At 35.4% G+C, this 17,773-nt stretch overlaps 1 protein-coding gene across 1 annotated transcript; it reads left to right on the forward strand.

The window, feature by feature from the left end:
- Positions 1-10,604: 10,604 nt before the first annotated feature.
- On the forward strand, positions 10,605-15,430 carry LOC137743846 (putative phospholipid:diacylglycerol acyltransferase 2). Its single transcript, XM_068483780.1, has 6 exons — positions 10,605-11,536; positions 11,632-11,854; positions 12,441-12,724; positions 12,938-13,277; positions 13,835-14,100; positions 14,515-15,430. The coding sequence occupies exons 1-6, from the start codon at positions 11,091-11,093 to the stop codon at positions 14,996-14,998; spliced, it is 2,043 nt and encodes a 680-aa protein (XP_068339881.1). The 5' UTR covers positions 10,605-11,090; the 3' UTR covers positions 14,999-15,430.
- Positions 15,431-17,773: the final 2,343 nt, after the last annotated feature.

Raw genomic sequence — 17,773 nt, forward strand, 5'->3', positions numbered from 1 at the left:
AAGTTTTGCTCAATTTTCATACTCATATTTCACGGCAAAAGAAATTGGTTTTCAATATGAATTGTGTTTTAACCTAAATTTTCATACTGAATTTTGAGATAGTTATATATTAAAATTTGTCCTTTGACTTGAAGGAATATTACATCCTATTAATTGATATTGCATCCTATTTCGATTTCATTATCCTATCGAGTTTATACATGTTTATTAGCTTTATCAGAACTACCTTAATCAAGTCTCATATGTGGTTGTGCATATATAATTTGGGATGTTAAAATTAAAGAATTTCTGGAAAAGGCATTAAGTATATATAATTGTCATGATCTAGAACTTCTTGAGGTTGACATATGTGTGTGTGTGTATATACACATATAACATGATGACAAACTCTATTTTGCCACATACATATTTCAGCAAAAGGGGTAAACATGGTTCTTAAACCTATTAATTTTCCTTTTTTAATTTTGTTGACATAGAGAATTTCGGGAATGTAAATAGGCATATATATATATGTGATATATATAGCATGATGACAAACCCTTTTTTGCCACATACATATTTCGGCAAAAGGGGTAAACATGGTTCTTAAACCTATTAATTTTCCTTTTTTACTTTTGTTGACATAGAGAATTTCGGGAGTGTAAATAGGCATATATATATATATATATATATATATATATATGTGTGTGTGTGTGTTTCGGTTTTGACTTTCAGTTCTTAGTTTGAATGTTGATAAAATTCTAGGGAATGGCATATGGCATAGTCGCATATATATATATATAATATGATGGACTAACATTTATTTTATCATGCTTGTATTCTCAGAAAAAGAAAAAAGTACACGGCCTTATTAGTTTTATCATTATTCAAGGTTATTGCATAAGCATTAAGAATATATGTGGCAACCCACAGTTTGCTTTAACATATGGTTTTGACTTGGTTTCCTTGTTCAAGTTTTTGATAAATTACTTTCTGGATATTCTCGGTACTACTAATGTATATTGTGTTTCAGGTTCTTGGTTAGTTCACAAACATTGTAAGCCTTGATATGTGTATAAATATGCGAAAAATGTGATAGCATGAAAGTGGTAATTTAAAGTGATTTTGATTACCTTTTATTCATTAAGTTTATGTTATATGCTATCAGTGGTACTTGCAACCTTGCAATTCATATGCACATATGTAAATCTCATGTTTGTCTTCAGTGATATACATTATTGTTCAGGCATGATAAGTCCAAAATGCATTCGGTGAGGTATGCATATGGGTAATCCATGTCAATGGATTTTAATTTAAACATCATATCCACGTATGTGCAATGACTTAGTTTTTAGTTTTAACTAATGATATTTCATGACGTTGAATATATACATATTGCTTATGTTATAGCCCATGTTTTGGTATTATAAGATTAATTAACTATTGTGACAATAGTATGCAGACTATATTATTGATTTAATACCATGGATATGTATTGATGCTAACATTGGCTAAAAGAGGGAACAACCTCAGTAAGAACATTAGAGGACACCTCTGATCATGAAGCCTGCAGGATTGTGTATGTCACATATGTGATAACTTGAAGCAGTGTATGAGACAACTATTGTCGCAAATCATGTGAATTCATAAGTTTTAAATGTAAGTACATCCCTACAATGTGTCTAAATCACTTTTGTTTCATGTGTATCTAAAACTCTTGTATTAACATGCTAGTTGAAACATAAGACTAAATGCATGTTAAAAGTTAACTTACACAATCAAGGGATATATCGTTTCAAAGTTATATATGAAATAAGATTTATAGCAGGATTGAATTTGTCTTCAACCCCAATGCTACCCAGCTTTTATTTGCAATTTTGTTTTATAAAAAATAGTATGTTTTTCTCAATATATTGGAACAATTCTTTAAGGTTGATAAAAAATCGATTAATCATTTAATATAATTGCTAATGCTGCTGCATGCTAATCTCTATTAGGACTGGATAACGTTTTCAATTTGATATATATGATCAAACCTAAAATAATTGATACGAATAACTAAAACTGGAAAGACTATTCTTACATATCAATATTTTTTGTTGCGTAATATTTTGCATAAATCATGCTAGAATTGCTTTCAGTTTTTCAATTCTATAGCAGCTTTTTTTCTTTTCATGCATATATGGAAATAATGCATGGTTAAGATCCTAGAGAAAATTAGCTTCACATGTTTTAAAATATTAGGTCTAATTAAAATCGGAAAATTGTATGTTTTCTCCAACTTCGCTAAATAACCATGCTCTTCGATTGAAATTTTTATAATTAAGACATCTAAAAGTTATCATAAGATCAATGTTTTTGAGGTGTTCTTGGGTGAATGGGACACAACAAATAAGTTCCATTGATTCAAGCGTTGCTAAAAATTCAAAGTTTAGTTGATCGAATTGCATTAGTAGTTATAACAATATGACTATACCCCCAAATAAAGGTGTGACTAGTCTTCTTGGTTCGATTACTAGTGGCTTAGTGTAAAGTATGTATTATGTGAAGCCTGTGATAAGATAACTGATTGCCAAACAAAGGTGGATAGTTTTCATGTCTATATTTTACTCACGTGATTTATATTTTAACACTAAAAACTGATTAAGCTTCAACCAAGCAAAGGTGCAAGTTGTTTCAGTTGTAAAGTCTATGGGGTATTTGTTCATTTGTGAATATAAAGTCATTGTAGTTCTATGTCTAAAAGTTATGAATGCTTTTCATATGAGCCCCATTAAATCCTATATTGGGGTAGATAAAGCATGCCATAGAATTTGTTTGGTCTTGAGGCTTCTTGACCAAATGTAACCTTCATTGGTTTAAATTCATTTGTGGATCGAGATACACATTTGATTAAATTTGCCTTAATTCAGTTCAAAAGTGGCATATTGCAGTGTATTCGGAGATGGTGGTATGTTTATCTTGTTAAAGGTTTTTGATTTCTTCAAGATTGGCTATGTGATTTAATGTTTATTATGTGTTGTCTTCTTTTCTCAAAATTAAATGGAGCACATATTGTTGAACACATGAAGGATAATCACAAATTGCCTAAGATACACATTAAAATATGCTGCTATGTTGTTTATTTGCATATCTTTATGGTCCAATATTTATTCATGGTAAAGCTATATGTTGAAGTAGACTTCTTCAAGCTTCTTTAGACACCAAAATTACGAAAATACATGAAGAATTGAATTTTTGGTGGTTTTATCAAGTTGACATAGATGCACAGAATTTTTTCTGCTGGAATACGTATATGGAAATTAATAAAAGACTGAGCTATTGACCACCAAATGACTTGAAATTTGAATATGTTCTTCATATATATGTCTATTTTTAGACTACAAAATTTCGTAATTTTGGGTTGTGTATTTTATTTATAGGGATTTTATTAGTAACCCGTGCTCAGTTGAAGGTCTAGTCTGGCAGTTTTCATCGTTTCAATTAAGTTTAACAAACAAATGATTGAATCACCTCAGAATGACTTGAAATTTGGATATGTTGTTCATATATATTGTCTACTTATAAACTGGAAAATTTCGTGCTTATTGATGGTGTACTTTATTTATGGTGATTTTATTAGTAACCTGTGCTCAGTTGAAATTCCAGATTGGAGTTTTCATTTTCTTATATGTCAAAAAATTTGAGCTATATTTTAGCTCTAGAACAATTTCATATTCTATTTTATAAAGTTTAATGTCTCTCGTATAGTCTATGTGGTTTTGGGACAAATCAATTATGCGTCAATTATGTAATTCCTCAAGCTGGAATCTTGGTTTTTGGTATAGTATACTACTTTACTAATATATTTTGGGAAATTCTATACTAGTACAAATAAATACCTATATACTTTTCAGAGTAACAAATGCAATGAGTGTTTGCCAAAGTGGGAGAATTGATAAATTGACAAATAATTGGGCTTCACACTCATTGACTTATCTGTAAATCTAAGCCATACATGCTAAGTTCTAAAGATCCATGGAAGTTGTTCTTATGCTAATATACGTTTGTAAAAGTATTGAGTATGAAACTTATTTTTGCATATTTCTCCCTAGAATTTTAAAGTCAAGTTTGTGGACAAAAAGATGCATGCAATAATTGAAATTTTCTAGATTTTATTAGGATTGTCCAGTTTTCAATCCTATAATTGTTCCACTGTTGTTTTCGAATTTGTATGCACGTATGATAGTATTCTCATGTTTTAACACTTGTACTATACATGATTAACTACTATTTTGTTAAGTTCTTGTAAAGACAGTTGCATTTTAAGTTGTTTGGTACATACTATTTGGAAGTAATGACTGAAAGAATTGACCTGAAATTATACTTGCTCAACGAATTTTGGCTTAACATATTCAATGTTGTATAATATGCTTCAGTGTAAGGTGCAATAACATGTTTTTGATGAATATATGCATCTGGTTATGATATTTTGTTTCTTGCATTCACTATAAGATATAATTGATTAGTGGGAGGAACAATTTAAATGTGAAGCTTATGTCATAAGGGAAGTTTAGCTAATCATGTTGATATGTGCCTCACTTGTTAATGTGGGTTTAAATTTCAGTTCTTATACATATATAATTGAAATTGTGGCCGGTTATGACTAGTTGAATGAGGATCCAAGTTGGCATTACATATTCATATAAGGTTGTCGTGATTTACTAAGTTGTGATGGTTTTATGCAGCTGTTAGTTAGTTTAGTTTGTGATTCATGACAGTAAGGAAGCAACAAAATTTACAAGCTGCATTAAGGTATGGATTTAATCTTTAGTTTATGTTGTGAATTCCATAAAGTAGCAAAGGTGTATTTTTAGTTGTGTTCTAAGTACTAGGAGGATTGAGTTTTGTACTTAGATTTTGTAGTTCAGAACACATAAAGTAGCAGCGAACGTCTTAAACTACAAAAGAGTTTTGTCATCAATTTTGTTAGACACAAAAGTAAGCTGGTTCTGCAGTTTGTGAGCTTCATAGAAAGCATTAGGCAATCTTATAAAGATTGATAAGGAGGACAAATAAGTGAATGAATTGATGCTTTCAATTCATGTTTTGGTTTACTTAACTACCAAACTTGTGACGTATGTTTTATGTGAACAGAGAGTTATTTAAGTGATTATAAGAGCTCATGAATGCTACCACGTTCATAGGCTCCGATAGTTCTAGATAAGTGAACTCTATTTGACAGAACATGTAGGAAGCTTATTAGCTTGACTAAATTCATTGGCCAATAAAGTAATCTTGCTTATAAATCAATTAAAGATTTTTCTGAATTAACTGTTTGACCTAGTGGGAGAATGTTGGACGTTGGACCATAATCCAATGGTTAATAGGCCAACACAGTTAATTTAAGGATAGCTTGGAATATAAATAAGATTAGGATTTAGTTAATAGCTATAGCTTGTACCCCAAGTAAAGTTAATATATTCAGATTTCCTTAGGGAATAAGGGCTCCTAATTCTATCCTATTTGGAATAAGATTTGGTGTATCAATTATCCTTGGACTGCAATGTGAGGACCGGTCCCTAATTTTCTATGTAATTTCTTCCTAAGTATGTGAAATATCTATTATGCTCTTAGTGGCAAGTGACGTGAACGTGTTTATTTTCGCTCTTAATTTATCTTTCTCGCTATCGTAATTTAATTGTACACATTGTTATGAGCGTACGTGAGTTTTTATCAGTGTAGAAACACTGTTACGGATAGGTTTCTATTTCCTTTTACTATAGAAAATCTAAAACCCTATCCCTAGTTTTCTTTAAAGCCTACCCGTGCCCTTCCCTTTGTGTCACTCACCAATCAACTCCCTCAAATCTCTCACCAATCCTATCCTCTCCCTTATCACAGCATCCAATCAAAAAAATGGGACACACTTTCTCTCTTCCTTCTAACTCTTTCTTCCCCGAAGTCTCTCTTCCTTTACAACAAGGAAGATCAACGTTCAAACACCACAGATCGAACCTGAAAACCACATCATCGTGTTTATCTCACCTCCACAAGCACAACCATACCATTGAATCGCACATTGAGTGAGTTTTCAACGTCAAACTTGGAAGGTCCGAACTCAGTGATTTGAGTTCATCAATTTTCATGCCGAGTTAAGGAGTTTTGAAGGTCAAGGAAGCCTTCCCACAACTCCTCAAGGCCTCTAGGACAATTTTGAAGAAGCTTGGACATTGAAACAACCGAGTTTTGAGGAGCTTAGTTTTGGCCGAATCTTTCAAGCCAATTTCAGGCCACCTCCGTCCACTTTTTGGACTCCAAAGAGGTATAATGTGACTTTACACTTCATAAGCTTCATTTCCACATAAATTGCATGAAAAATGGTTAAGAAATGAAGAAGTTATGTAAATTTGAAAATTTCCCTAGAAACTGGCGAGATTTTCCAATTTCCGACGAACCAGATGGCGGCGACCGATGACGACGGAATATTCCGTCAAAGTTGACAGAATATTCTAACGGCATCAGGTAACACCGTTAACTTCTGTTAGATTTTAACGGAATATCCTAACGCTGTTAGGCACATGGATAGCACGTGCCTACACATGGTGGCGTGTATACCTGTTCCTTGGCCGGTACGTGAGGGCGCGTGCAGTGTCCAAAAATTATTCTGAAAATTTGTGTAAGTCCGTGACGTCGAGTAGATCGATTTCATGTATTTAAACCCAAGGTTTGAGCAAACTATGGGGGTTTTATTTAAGTTTCCATGTATGTGCTTTAATTAATTCAATTATAGTTATTTCACATATAGGGGAAACGTATCCTGAGGACATACAGGGCTAGGCTAGGCTTGGGGGTTACGACTCGGCGATGTACTTGTGAGTGGGCAGTTTATATATATATATATATGTATATATGTGGCTTATAGTTTCCATAAATGCATTTAAATGATTTACGCCTATTATGCCACAATTTTAATTTAATTTGGTAAATATTGCCTTCTGATTGGAATTATAAAATGGCTATGGCATGTTCATACGTATATTTACCTGCTTATAAATATGGTACTGTGGTAGAATACTAAAATGATTCTACAAGACGCAAGTAAATTCAGATGAGTTTTGTATATTGATTTGAATTGCATGGCATACATATAAACATATAGTTAGCTCATCATTACTACACCCCGGTGTTAGTGCTCTTGCCCGGGGCCAGAGCCAGCCTTCACTTGTATGTTCACCTCCTGCACCGCATGCTCGTCTGGGATCCAAGTAGGTGCTAGCCTGTCGTACAAGTCTCGTTAGGTGACTTCGACTTATGGGTGACTGCGCATAGCGCAAGCTTCACGTGATCATAGCACTAGAGCATATATTATTATTACACCTAGTTTGTTGTACATGTCACGTTAGGTGACTCCGACTTGTGTGATAGTATAGATTGATGAGCCATAGGTGCAGTTGTACAGGTCACGTTAGGTGACTCCGACTTATGTGATAGTATAAATTGATGAGCCATAGATGCAGTTGTACAGGTCATGTTAGGTGGCTCCGACTTACGTGCTAGTATATTCTCAAGCACATGCCTATATTTTCGTTACTGTTGAATTATTCCTATTGCGGCATATTTCTGATATACATTGTTGGCATACATTAAATGTTCATACTTATACGTAGTATGATTTTAAGGAAAATATACTTGTTTTACGGCGAAGGGTTAGTATATTCGAAAATAAAGGTTTTCCTATGATCGTTATTTTGTTGACCCACTGAACTTTGTTTTTAGCCCCTCCAGGAACTAGATAGCTGCACTCTTTGTGGTGTACGAGGGACCTTCGGCAGTTTTGACATTATCCTCTTTTTTGACGTATGATAAGTATCCACTGTTATGTAATAAGTGTACTTAGCTATCTTGACTACTCTGTTGTAGTCGTACTATCTTTTATGCTCTGAATAATTCTAGTGGGTTTTTCCCACGATTGCGCACTCTTTCACTATTTAGTGTAATTAGTTTTAAATTTATTCACTTTTTCACATCACTTAACTTTATGGTTATTTCATCTCATGGTGACGGCCAACATGCTTCGACCTTCCTAGGTTGGGGTGTGTCATGCAAGGAATCCTAATGACATTATTATGGGAAGATTCATTAAGGTTAAGTCCATATAAATACAAAGCTAAGGTCCCTGCTCACAACACACAGAAACTCATATAAACGCCCCATTAGTTCGAGTATAAATGAGTATTGAGTGCGCAAAAGACTTTGGTCAACTAACATATTATTCCGCATGATTCCAATATGATTTCCGCTGTAGGAGAAGTCCATTCATGGTTGAACCTATTTCGCAAGGTTTGGTCAAGATGATTCATCTTTACCATCTATGGATTCTTTCAAGTTGGTGTTTTCAGTTGTTTATGAAATATATAAAGTTTAACATCCTCCTCTACCATTCATGTGGTATCATCTTTATGCTCCACGGCTACGACAACGATATCAGCAGGACCTTCCAAGCCACCCCAATCTTTCTCACCCAAAATGACTTTGCCTCATTCTTTCTTGACCTCAAGGCCATGACGGCTTTGGCGGCCTCCGTACCTTTGTCCCCAAGGCTGGCTCGTAATCAGCGATTGTCTTTCATTCTTCAATTTATTCAAATAGCAAGACCTCCAATTTCAGGGACCCCCACAACACCATCGTCAGCCAACAAGCCCGTTAGGCAGAGAAGAAGATGTATGCCCTTTGTATATTTGTAATTTTCGTTTTAGATTAGTTTTATATTTAAATTGGTTTTATTTATTAGATGAACTTTGTTCTTTGTTTTTTTTATTCACAAGCTAGAAAGTTGCATCCACGCCACTAAAAATGTAAATCCTATATTTGTCACTTCCTCACTTAATAGTCAATTTCACAGATTATGTAACATATATGACATGGAAATGAATATATATATATATATATATATATATATGAGATTGAAATATTTTAAAGATGTTATATTAGGTTGCAATTGAAAACAAACTTGAGGTGCAATATATTGTGGATCTACTGCTTGCAGCAATGTCTCGTTGATCTATTGCTTGCAGCAATGTCTCGTTGATCTACTGCTTGCAGCAATGTCTCGTTATTCACGTTAAAAATGTGATGAATGAATTCAAGGAGATACATTTTGTCTCGTAATGAATAGAAAGTAACCAAGAGAAACTCGAAAAACTGAATACAAAATAACTAAGATTTAACACCAAGAACTTACGTGGTTCAGCTATGTGCCTATGTCCATGGGGCAGCAACAAACAATCTTTCATTGTATCAAGAATGAGTACAACGAATAATTTTACCAAGTTTCTACAATTAAAAACTTAATGAAAAACCTGAAAGAACAAGCACAAGAAATACTCTTATCTTTTTTCTTTTTTCTTGCACACATTTTGCCATTCTCTTCTTGAGTAGTATAAATAATTCTTTTGCTCCAATTCAAAACTAGTGCAATATGTCTTTTATATAGACATAATAAAGCCTATAAAGATCTTCAATAAGGAATACTAATCTTGATTGAAATCTAGTTATGACTCATTCTCCAATTATGAAACCAACTCAAGTTGGGAAAGCCACTCCAATTAGGAAAACAATTTAATCCTCTAAGACTGTAATTCCTAATAGACTTAGGATAACTCATCATGAGCTGGAAAAATAATAGACCATTCACTATATTGAAGACACTTTGAAAGGAGAAATGGATGACACATTTCCTAATTTGTCCAAGTTAAAGATTACTCATGAAGAAAAATTATCTCTTTTAATCCTCCAATTTTTGTGGGGACTAGTAAGGATATTTGTTATAAGTAACCTTCAACTTGAATAAAGTACAAAAGTTCTAATCAATTTCTTCCTTCAAAAAGCCTTCAATTTAGTGCATAGAGTTATCCAAGTTAGTCCTTCCTATCAACGAGGCCATTCTGAGCAAACTTTCAAAGATAAGAACTATTATTTCTGGCTCATCATGACTTGGAGTTGATGCCTTTTTGTGAGTTCGATTGGCAACAACTCAGAGAACATCTACTGAATATGGTAATTTTTTTTTTTTTGGAAATTCATAGAGTTTTTGGAGGACGAAGAGACAAAATACGATCTCTATTCTTTAGCAAGAGATGAATATGGAGTCGTGGCGAGCACTTGTTGTGAGCTTTACAAGACCTGCTTATCTACAGTTAAGAACTGCACATTACATTATGACCATCAAGTCGTATTAAATATAGGTGCTCATTCGATTTTTCATAAAAGAACAAAGCATATTGAGATGAGGTGTCACTTTTATCATAAACGAGATTCAATATCATTTCTCTATTTGTATATAGTTGTATTGGTTTAAACAATGTGAGAATTTGTGAAACCTCTTACTAGCTAGTACCACCTTCACCGTGAACCATGGCTCCATCGACTAGTAATACATACATTTTGGGTATCTGTGTTTTTCGTTGTGTCACCCACCCATGATTTGGGGGTGCACCCCCCATTCTATGACACACCCACCCATCCTTCCTTGGATTCTCCCTGTTTCTCTCTCCCACTCGTACCCTCCAAACAAAAGGCCACTCTTACTATCCACCTCGGGAATCCCATTCCAAAGCAAACCCAGAAAAAGAAGGGCTTTCCTTCCGTACCCTGCCCCTTTCTCCGGGGCCTCAGTCCTCAGAGGCAGAGGCGGTGGTAGTGATATCAAAAGGTCAAAAAGTCCATAGCAGAGAAGAAAACGTCGTCTCTATGCACCCAAAATGTTGACAGCTGATAAAGCTCTGCATGCAAACGCCAGGACAAGTGTCTCTCTGCAAAACCCAACAGTCTTAGGTGTGCGTCTTTTGGATTCACCATCTTTATGTTTTGCAAAATAATCAGAAGAAGAAAACCAAATTTTCTTTTGGGTTGTTTCTGGTGCGTGCGCCCAACGGCATACTGCAACCGTATCTCCGTCTCCCACCACGTGGTTTTACCTTTTTCACAGCGGCAAGTGAACCCGTAACTTTTTTCTGCTCTATAATGCACCCCAAAGCTTCAATTTTTGCCTCAATCTCTCAATTTTCTTTGATGGGTTGCTCTTGTTCCCGCTGATTTCGGTGAAAAAAAATCAGCTTTCTGGGCCCACCATGGCTTCGAGATCGATTCTCCGGTTTCGAAAACTCTGCTATGTTGAGCCTGTGAGCTCCCCTTCTGTAAAGTTTCAATCTTTTCAGACCCCAGAAGTTGAAAAGACAGATGAGAGTTCCGTGGAGAAGGAGCAATGGAAGAGGAAGAAGCAGCAGAGGGGGTGGAGGTGCATAGATAGCTGCTGTTGGGTCATTGGGTACATGTGCACTGCTTGGTGGGTTCTGATGTTATTGTACCACAGCTTGCCGGTCACTTTGACCGGCTTTCAGGTGCCGGAATCTCCAGGGACAAGGCTTAAAGGTGAAGGCCTGACTGCCCTTCACCCTGTTGTTCTTGTCCCCGGCATTGTGACCGGTGGCCTCGAGCTCTGGGAAGGCAGGCCTTGTGCCGAGGGGCTTTTTCGAAAGCGGCTTTGGGGTGGTGGTTTCACTGAAATCTTCAAAAGGTTTGGTTGGTTTGATAATTGTGTTACATTTAAATATCTATGATGGTTTGATGTTGATTGACTGAATTTTTGTGTGATTTTTGTTTGCAAGTTAGGCCTTTGTGTTGGTTGGAGCATCTGTCTCTGGACAATGAAACAGGGCTCGATCCTCCGGGAATTCGAGTCAGGGCAGTTCCGGGACTTGTTGCAGCTGACTATTTTGCTCCTGGATATTTTGTTTGGGCTGTTTTGATCGAAAACTTGGCGAGAATGGGTTACGAAGGGAAGAATATGCATATGGCCTCGTATGATTGGCGGCTATCTTTCCAAAATACAGAGGTACAATTGTTTTTCTGCATCTTTTATCATCCTCATTTGCTACATATAGCATTTTGGGTAAACTAATGATCATATGATTCCTTCTTAGGTAACCGTATGCTTTAAAATCGAATTAGTTAGATAGTACTTATGGCTAAAATTTGGACTTGAATTTGCACAAAAGCTTGTTTTCAATCATTATTTCAGTAATACCAGTGGCTTATTGTCCTTCAGAACCCCAAAATCATCTGTTTATTGAATGCATGGTTGTTGCGTTGTTGTTCCATTTGTCATTGTATTAATTCAATGTCGTTAAATGTTCTGTTTCAAAACACTATATCAAGCACAATTGATCATTTCATTCTCTTTTATCCAAATATGTCTTCATATTTTTCACTCATATGCTCTGTTGTAGCGAAGCATAAGCATTAGAAAGTCCAAATATGTCTCCGTTGTAAAAAAGCACAAGTATTAGAAAGTCCAAATATGCCTTTATATTTTTCCTCTCTGCATATGCTTCCTTGTAGCGAAGCATGAGTACTAAAACAAAAAGCTGAATTTCTAAGCTGAGTCTACTGATATCTATTTTCTAATTGGGAAAAAGCAGATTCGGGACCAAGCTCTTAGTAGATTGAAGAGTAAAATTGAGCTTATGTACGTAACGAATGGATATAAGAAAGTGGTTGTGGTGCCTCATTCTATGGGTGCAATTTATTTTCTCCACTTCATGAAATGGGTTGAAACACCTCCTCCTAAAGGTGGTGGTGGGGGTCCAAGCTGGTGTGCCAAGCACATTAAAGCAATCATGAATATCGGTCCAGCATTTCTTGGTGTTCCAAAAGCTGTTAGTAATATATTTTCTGCTGAGGGTAAAGATGTCGCGTACATCAGGTTTGTCTTTGCAGTCTATCCCTCATGTGAATTGGCATTTTGATTCTTAAAATTGTGTTACACAACATAAGAAACTAGAATTTATTATGCTGAAATTGTTTCAGTAATCTATCATGTGGTGTAATATGTGATGTGTTCAAATTCTTAAATGATTTTCAATGCCCTATGATAACATGACCACTGAATGATGGAATTGAATATTGTCCTTTGAAGAGCTATGGCTCCGGGTGTTTTAGATTCTGAATTTCTCGGGCTTCAAACCTTTGAGCACGTCATGAGGGCATGTCGAACCTGGGATTCCATAGTTTCCATATTGCCAAAAGGTGGAGATGCCATCTGGGGCAATTTGGATTGGTCTCCTGAGGATGGGCAGAGCTGTGACCGGGCAAAGAAAGGATATCTACAGTCCACTTCCGGTGACAACAATTTCAGCCACAACGATGGAAATAGAATTTTCCAAGTAAAAGAACCTGTGAAATATGGAAGAATAATCTCTTTTGGCAAGGAATCTTCACAATTATCTTCTTCACAGCTTCCTAGGCTTGATTTGAAGGTACTTTCTTAACCATCTGTTGTTCTATTTTTTACATGACTGAGTCTTGCAGTTGTGTCTTGAAACAACCTCTTACACGAATCATTCTCTAGGTAGTGAATACTTGTAGATCCTTCGTTTGCGTGTTGTCTTATCAAAATCACATATATACCGTTATCTTGGTAGATATTGTTAACCATCTGATGTTACCTTTTTGCTAAGAAAAAAAGGGGTTTACGTTTGATTACATAGCTTCACACAAGATAAAACATCTTGTGCATTTACTTTCAAGAACACTTCTTTCAGCTTTGTCTATATATCATTTCCTAACGAAAGACAGAATGTTTTTCGTAACAGAACTTGATAGGGTTAGCTCTATGCTTGCACATATATGGCTTCAAACACGTGTAGATGCATGCCAGTATGAATTCCCCTTTGAACTCAATCAACATAAAAGCGATTCTTTTTCATATTACCTTAACTGAATGTCAGTGCTTTCTGGTCTCTCATTTCAATGCAGATATATTAGTTGGATGGTCTTCCTCAAATAAGGATGGTTCTAATAATTTGTTTGACAGGATCTAATACACAAAGATTCGGCCACAAATTCCAAGTCATCATGTGGAGGCGTGTGGACTGAATATGGTGAGGTAAGCAGTGAAAGCATCAGAAGAGTTACAGAAAATAAGGCTTACACAGCTCAAACACTTTTTGATCTACTACGTTTTGTGGCTCCAAAAATGATGCGACGGGCTGAGGCTCACTTCTCTCATGGGATAGCTGATAACCTTGATGATCCTAAATACGCCCATTACAAGTACTGGTCCAATCCACTAGAGACCAAGTAAGCATAAACATTCTTCAGCACTTTCTGATAGAATTTTGGTTAAAAATTGAGCAGTGGGGGCTCTTCTCTTTACTCTCTATTTCTAAAACTATTAATACTAATTTCTGAATGTCAACGAATCGATCCCTTCTTTTTCTCTGGCAAACATCACATTTCTGCTGCCAAATGATGTTATGGTCCAGTCTCCAGTTTGTTATCAACATTTTGGTTGAAGTGAATCACAAGTGCTAAGAAATACTGCATTGAACTTATTTCAAAGAGTATGCATGGTTTTCGAAACTAAAACATAAATTTTGGAATTATACACTTATTTTCCTTGTCTCTTTCTCTCCGTACCTTTCATTTGCTTATTTTGGGTGCCACTAACCTTAGTGGCATTAATGATTAATTTGAATGCCTTTTCTATTTTAGGTTACCGGTTGCTCCAGACATGGAAATATACTGTTTATATGGCGTTGGAATCCCCACTGAAAGGTCATATGTATACAAGATGTCTCCTCCTAACAAGTGCAAGAGCATTCCATTCCGGATCGATGGCTCAGCAGATGGAGAGGCAGGAAGTTGTCTGAAAAATGGAATACATTTTGTGGATGGTGATGATAGTGTGCCTGTATTGAGTGCAGGATTCATGTGTGCCAAAGGATGGAGAGGAAGAACGAGATTCAACCCATCTGGTATTGCTACCTACATAAGGGAGTACCGGCACAAGCCACCGGCTAGTCTCCTTGAGGGAAGGGGTATAGAGAGTGGTGCACATGTTGACATCATGGGAAACGTTGCATTAATCGAAGATGTTCTCAGGGTTGCTGCCGGAGCAAATGGTGCACAGACCGGAGGTGATAGGATTTACTCAGATATCATGAGAATTTCTGAGAGAATAAATCTACAGATGTAACATGTAAGTACACTTGGAAAGATGACCACCCTTGCGATTAAGAAATCAGAGACACAAGGCATCCGGGAGATGAGAAATAACAATAGAGAAACCGTTGCTGCTTTGAGGCTCATGGACAACTATCTCATCTGCAGCACCTGTAATACTTGGCACTTCAGAGCAAGCCTTTGGTTTGTGGGGAAAAAGGAGAAACCACTTTTGGTAAATGGTATACATGCTTGTCATTTAGGAGCTAGAATTGTAGTGATCCGGTAGTCAAATCGTAATAAGAGCACAAAAGCTCATCAGTTGTAGTCAATTTTGGGTGGCTTAAATGTAGTTTATATTTGCAACAGACTTGCAACTCAAGTAATTAAAAGCATTTATCCTTTCACAAGATGTTAACTTACTTGATAGGGTTTCTACCACAGTCAAAAGTAGGGATAAAAACACTTTTTTGCAAGAGTACAAGGTTATGGTAGTAGGTAACAGGTTATTTGCAGGCAGGGTGGATGTCGGGAGACCGACTCACTGCTGAAGAAGTGTTCCTTCTCCGAGCTAAAGAGGAACAGTTCACGCATGGAAAGACGTCAGAAGAGCACAACGGTTGGCTTTCAGATGATGGTAACGAGAAAAATGCCTACAAGAATCGCCATGATTTTGTTTCGTGATTTGTTGGATGTGAAAAAAAAGGCCTACGATATTTCTTTGATGATGATTAAATATGATATCAATTTTGAACTTACACTCTTTTCGAGCTTGAACCGTAGTCACAATCTCAATTGTATGGATCATCGTTTGCGATTATAATTTTTTTTTTTCTTCTTCATATATGTGACCAATCAAATCATATCTTAGAGGTGCTGATTTGGGCTCATCCAAGTTTGATAGAGCAATGTTTTGTATCCGGTCTCTAGTTACCAGTGCTCTTAGACTGAAATTTTGTTGGTTTTTCGTTTTTTTTTCCTCATAGTCATTAGTTTGTACACATCAACATGTTACTATTAACATATTTCCATGTTAGTTTTTATTTTTATTGTAGTAAAATATTTAATTTTCGTATTTTATCCATCAGTTAGAAACTTTGAAGAGCATTCGTAACTGAAGATTCCAAATAATCTCACTCAATTGACATTCTTCAGTTTTTGGATTTTGATTTTTGTATTCAAATTCATCATTATTATCTATGATTTGAATCTTCCATACAAGTTTTGCCAGGATTTGAGCCGAAACTATATTTTATCCACGAGCATTCAAACGAGTGCAGTATTTTGCTGAGAAATTTGAAGAATCAACGACCATTCGAGTTGAAATTCGACGTATTTTTTTCGATTCTTGAATTTGTACCCTTAGTTTGATTATATTGATATGTCCCTATAGTTCTATTCTTGATATTATAATCTTTGTTTTCATATTGACGGGAAGTGTTGTATGGTTTTTCGTTTCCACTTGTGGTTTTACATGTGCTAAATGAATCATTTTAGGAGACTTTTGGCATGTATCGGGGAGCATAAATGATTACCGCATGTATCTTGTTAGTTTTCTAAAATTTGTTAATGGTAGCCATCGGCGTTAGGTGTGTGGCTTATGGATGATGTAGTTTGCACATGTTTTGGGTCATTTGTGTTGCTGTGGGCCTAATTTGTTACTTTGTTACCAGTTTGTTCTCTTGCTAATTTGTCACATGGACACACATGTGGAAGTTAGATACAAGATTGTGACGAAAATTTTTGCACGAATTTAAATGTGTATAGTGGATAGGGCGAGAAAAATATGAGGTATCATTCGAGCTTTCATTTTGCTAAGGTGTAACTTGAAAATGGAAGGATTTATTTCAGACGGGCATGACAAAGAGATGAGAAAAACCCCACCAAATGTATTAAATATATGCAAGAATTGAAAGGTTTTGGTCAATCTCTAATTTGAAATGAGATTCAGGATTGTTTCTGTATTTTTTTTTTTTTTCTCTCTCTCAAGAAGACGGCCCGTGCAAGTGTGTACATTAATCAACCTTTTAATATAAAAAAATTGTTAACACGACACTCCACTAACAACCTTGAGAATATTTCTTATTACATACAGCCGTAACTCTTTTCCAATCAACACTATCATTCTTCACATATACAAATGTGAACCTCAATTTAACCGCCTACGTACAAAGTTTATCTCTGAATTCTTCCACTCCGTTTGCAAATAGAAAATCGTATATTTTAATTTTATGCACAAGTTGACATTCATATTTCTATTTAACATTTATTAAATCTAATGGATTATCAAGCCAACCCAATCCTAGACATCAAACGAGACTCTTTTAACTTCGCTCGGAGTTTTTACCATTAGATCAGCATAGTTTTGGTCAGATCAGTAACACCCAATCTCCATGCATGCAACTCTAGTTAATATATATTTTACTAGCGTCTAAAAGGAAGAAAAGGGGAGGTAATTCCAAAACTAACTGAGGAACTATAACCTATTTCGGAATCCTCGAGTATCAAAGAATCAAATTTCAAATCACCAGTGATGCCATCCAGGGAAATTAAAATATACGATTTTCACACTCAAAAATATTGACAGGTGATATCCATTAACAAACACATGAAAAAAGTATGGAAGATTTTTTATGATGTTTCGAAGTATTTGATATTAATTTTAGACTATTTTATCATTAGATTTTTTATTAAAAATATAAATTTTTTTGCAAGCATAAAAAGCCTCCAACATAGTTGATATGTCACTGCTCTTATTGAAATTCTTGTATTAATTGTAAATATTCGTTGATTGATGTTGTGATTATTT

This window comes from Pyrus communis, chromosome 8 (assembly GCF_963583255.1).
Source record: "Pyrus communis chromosome 8, drPyrComm1.1, whole genome shotgun sequence".
Lineage (NCBI taxonomy): Eukaryota > Viridiplantae > Streptophyta > Magnoliopsida > Rosales > Rosaceae > Pyrus > Pyrus communis.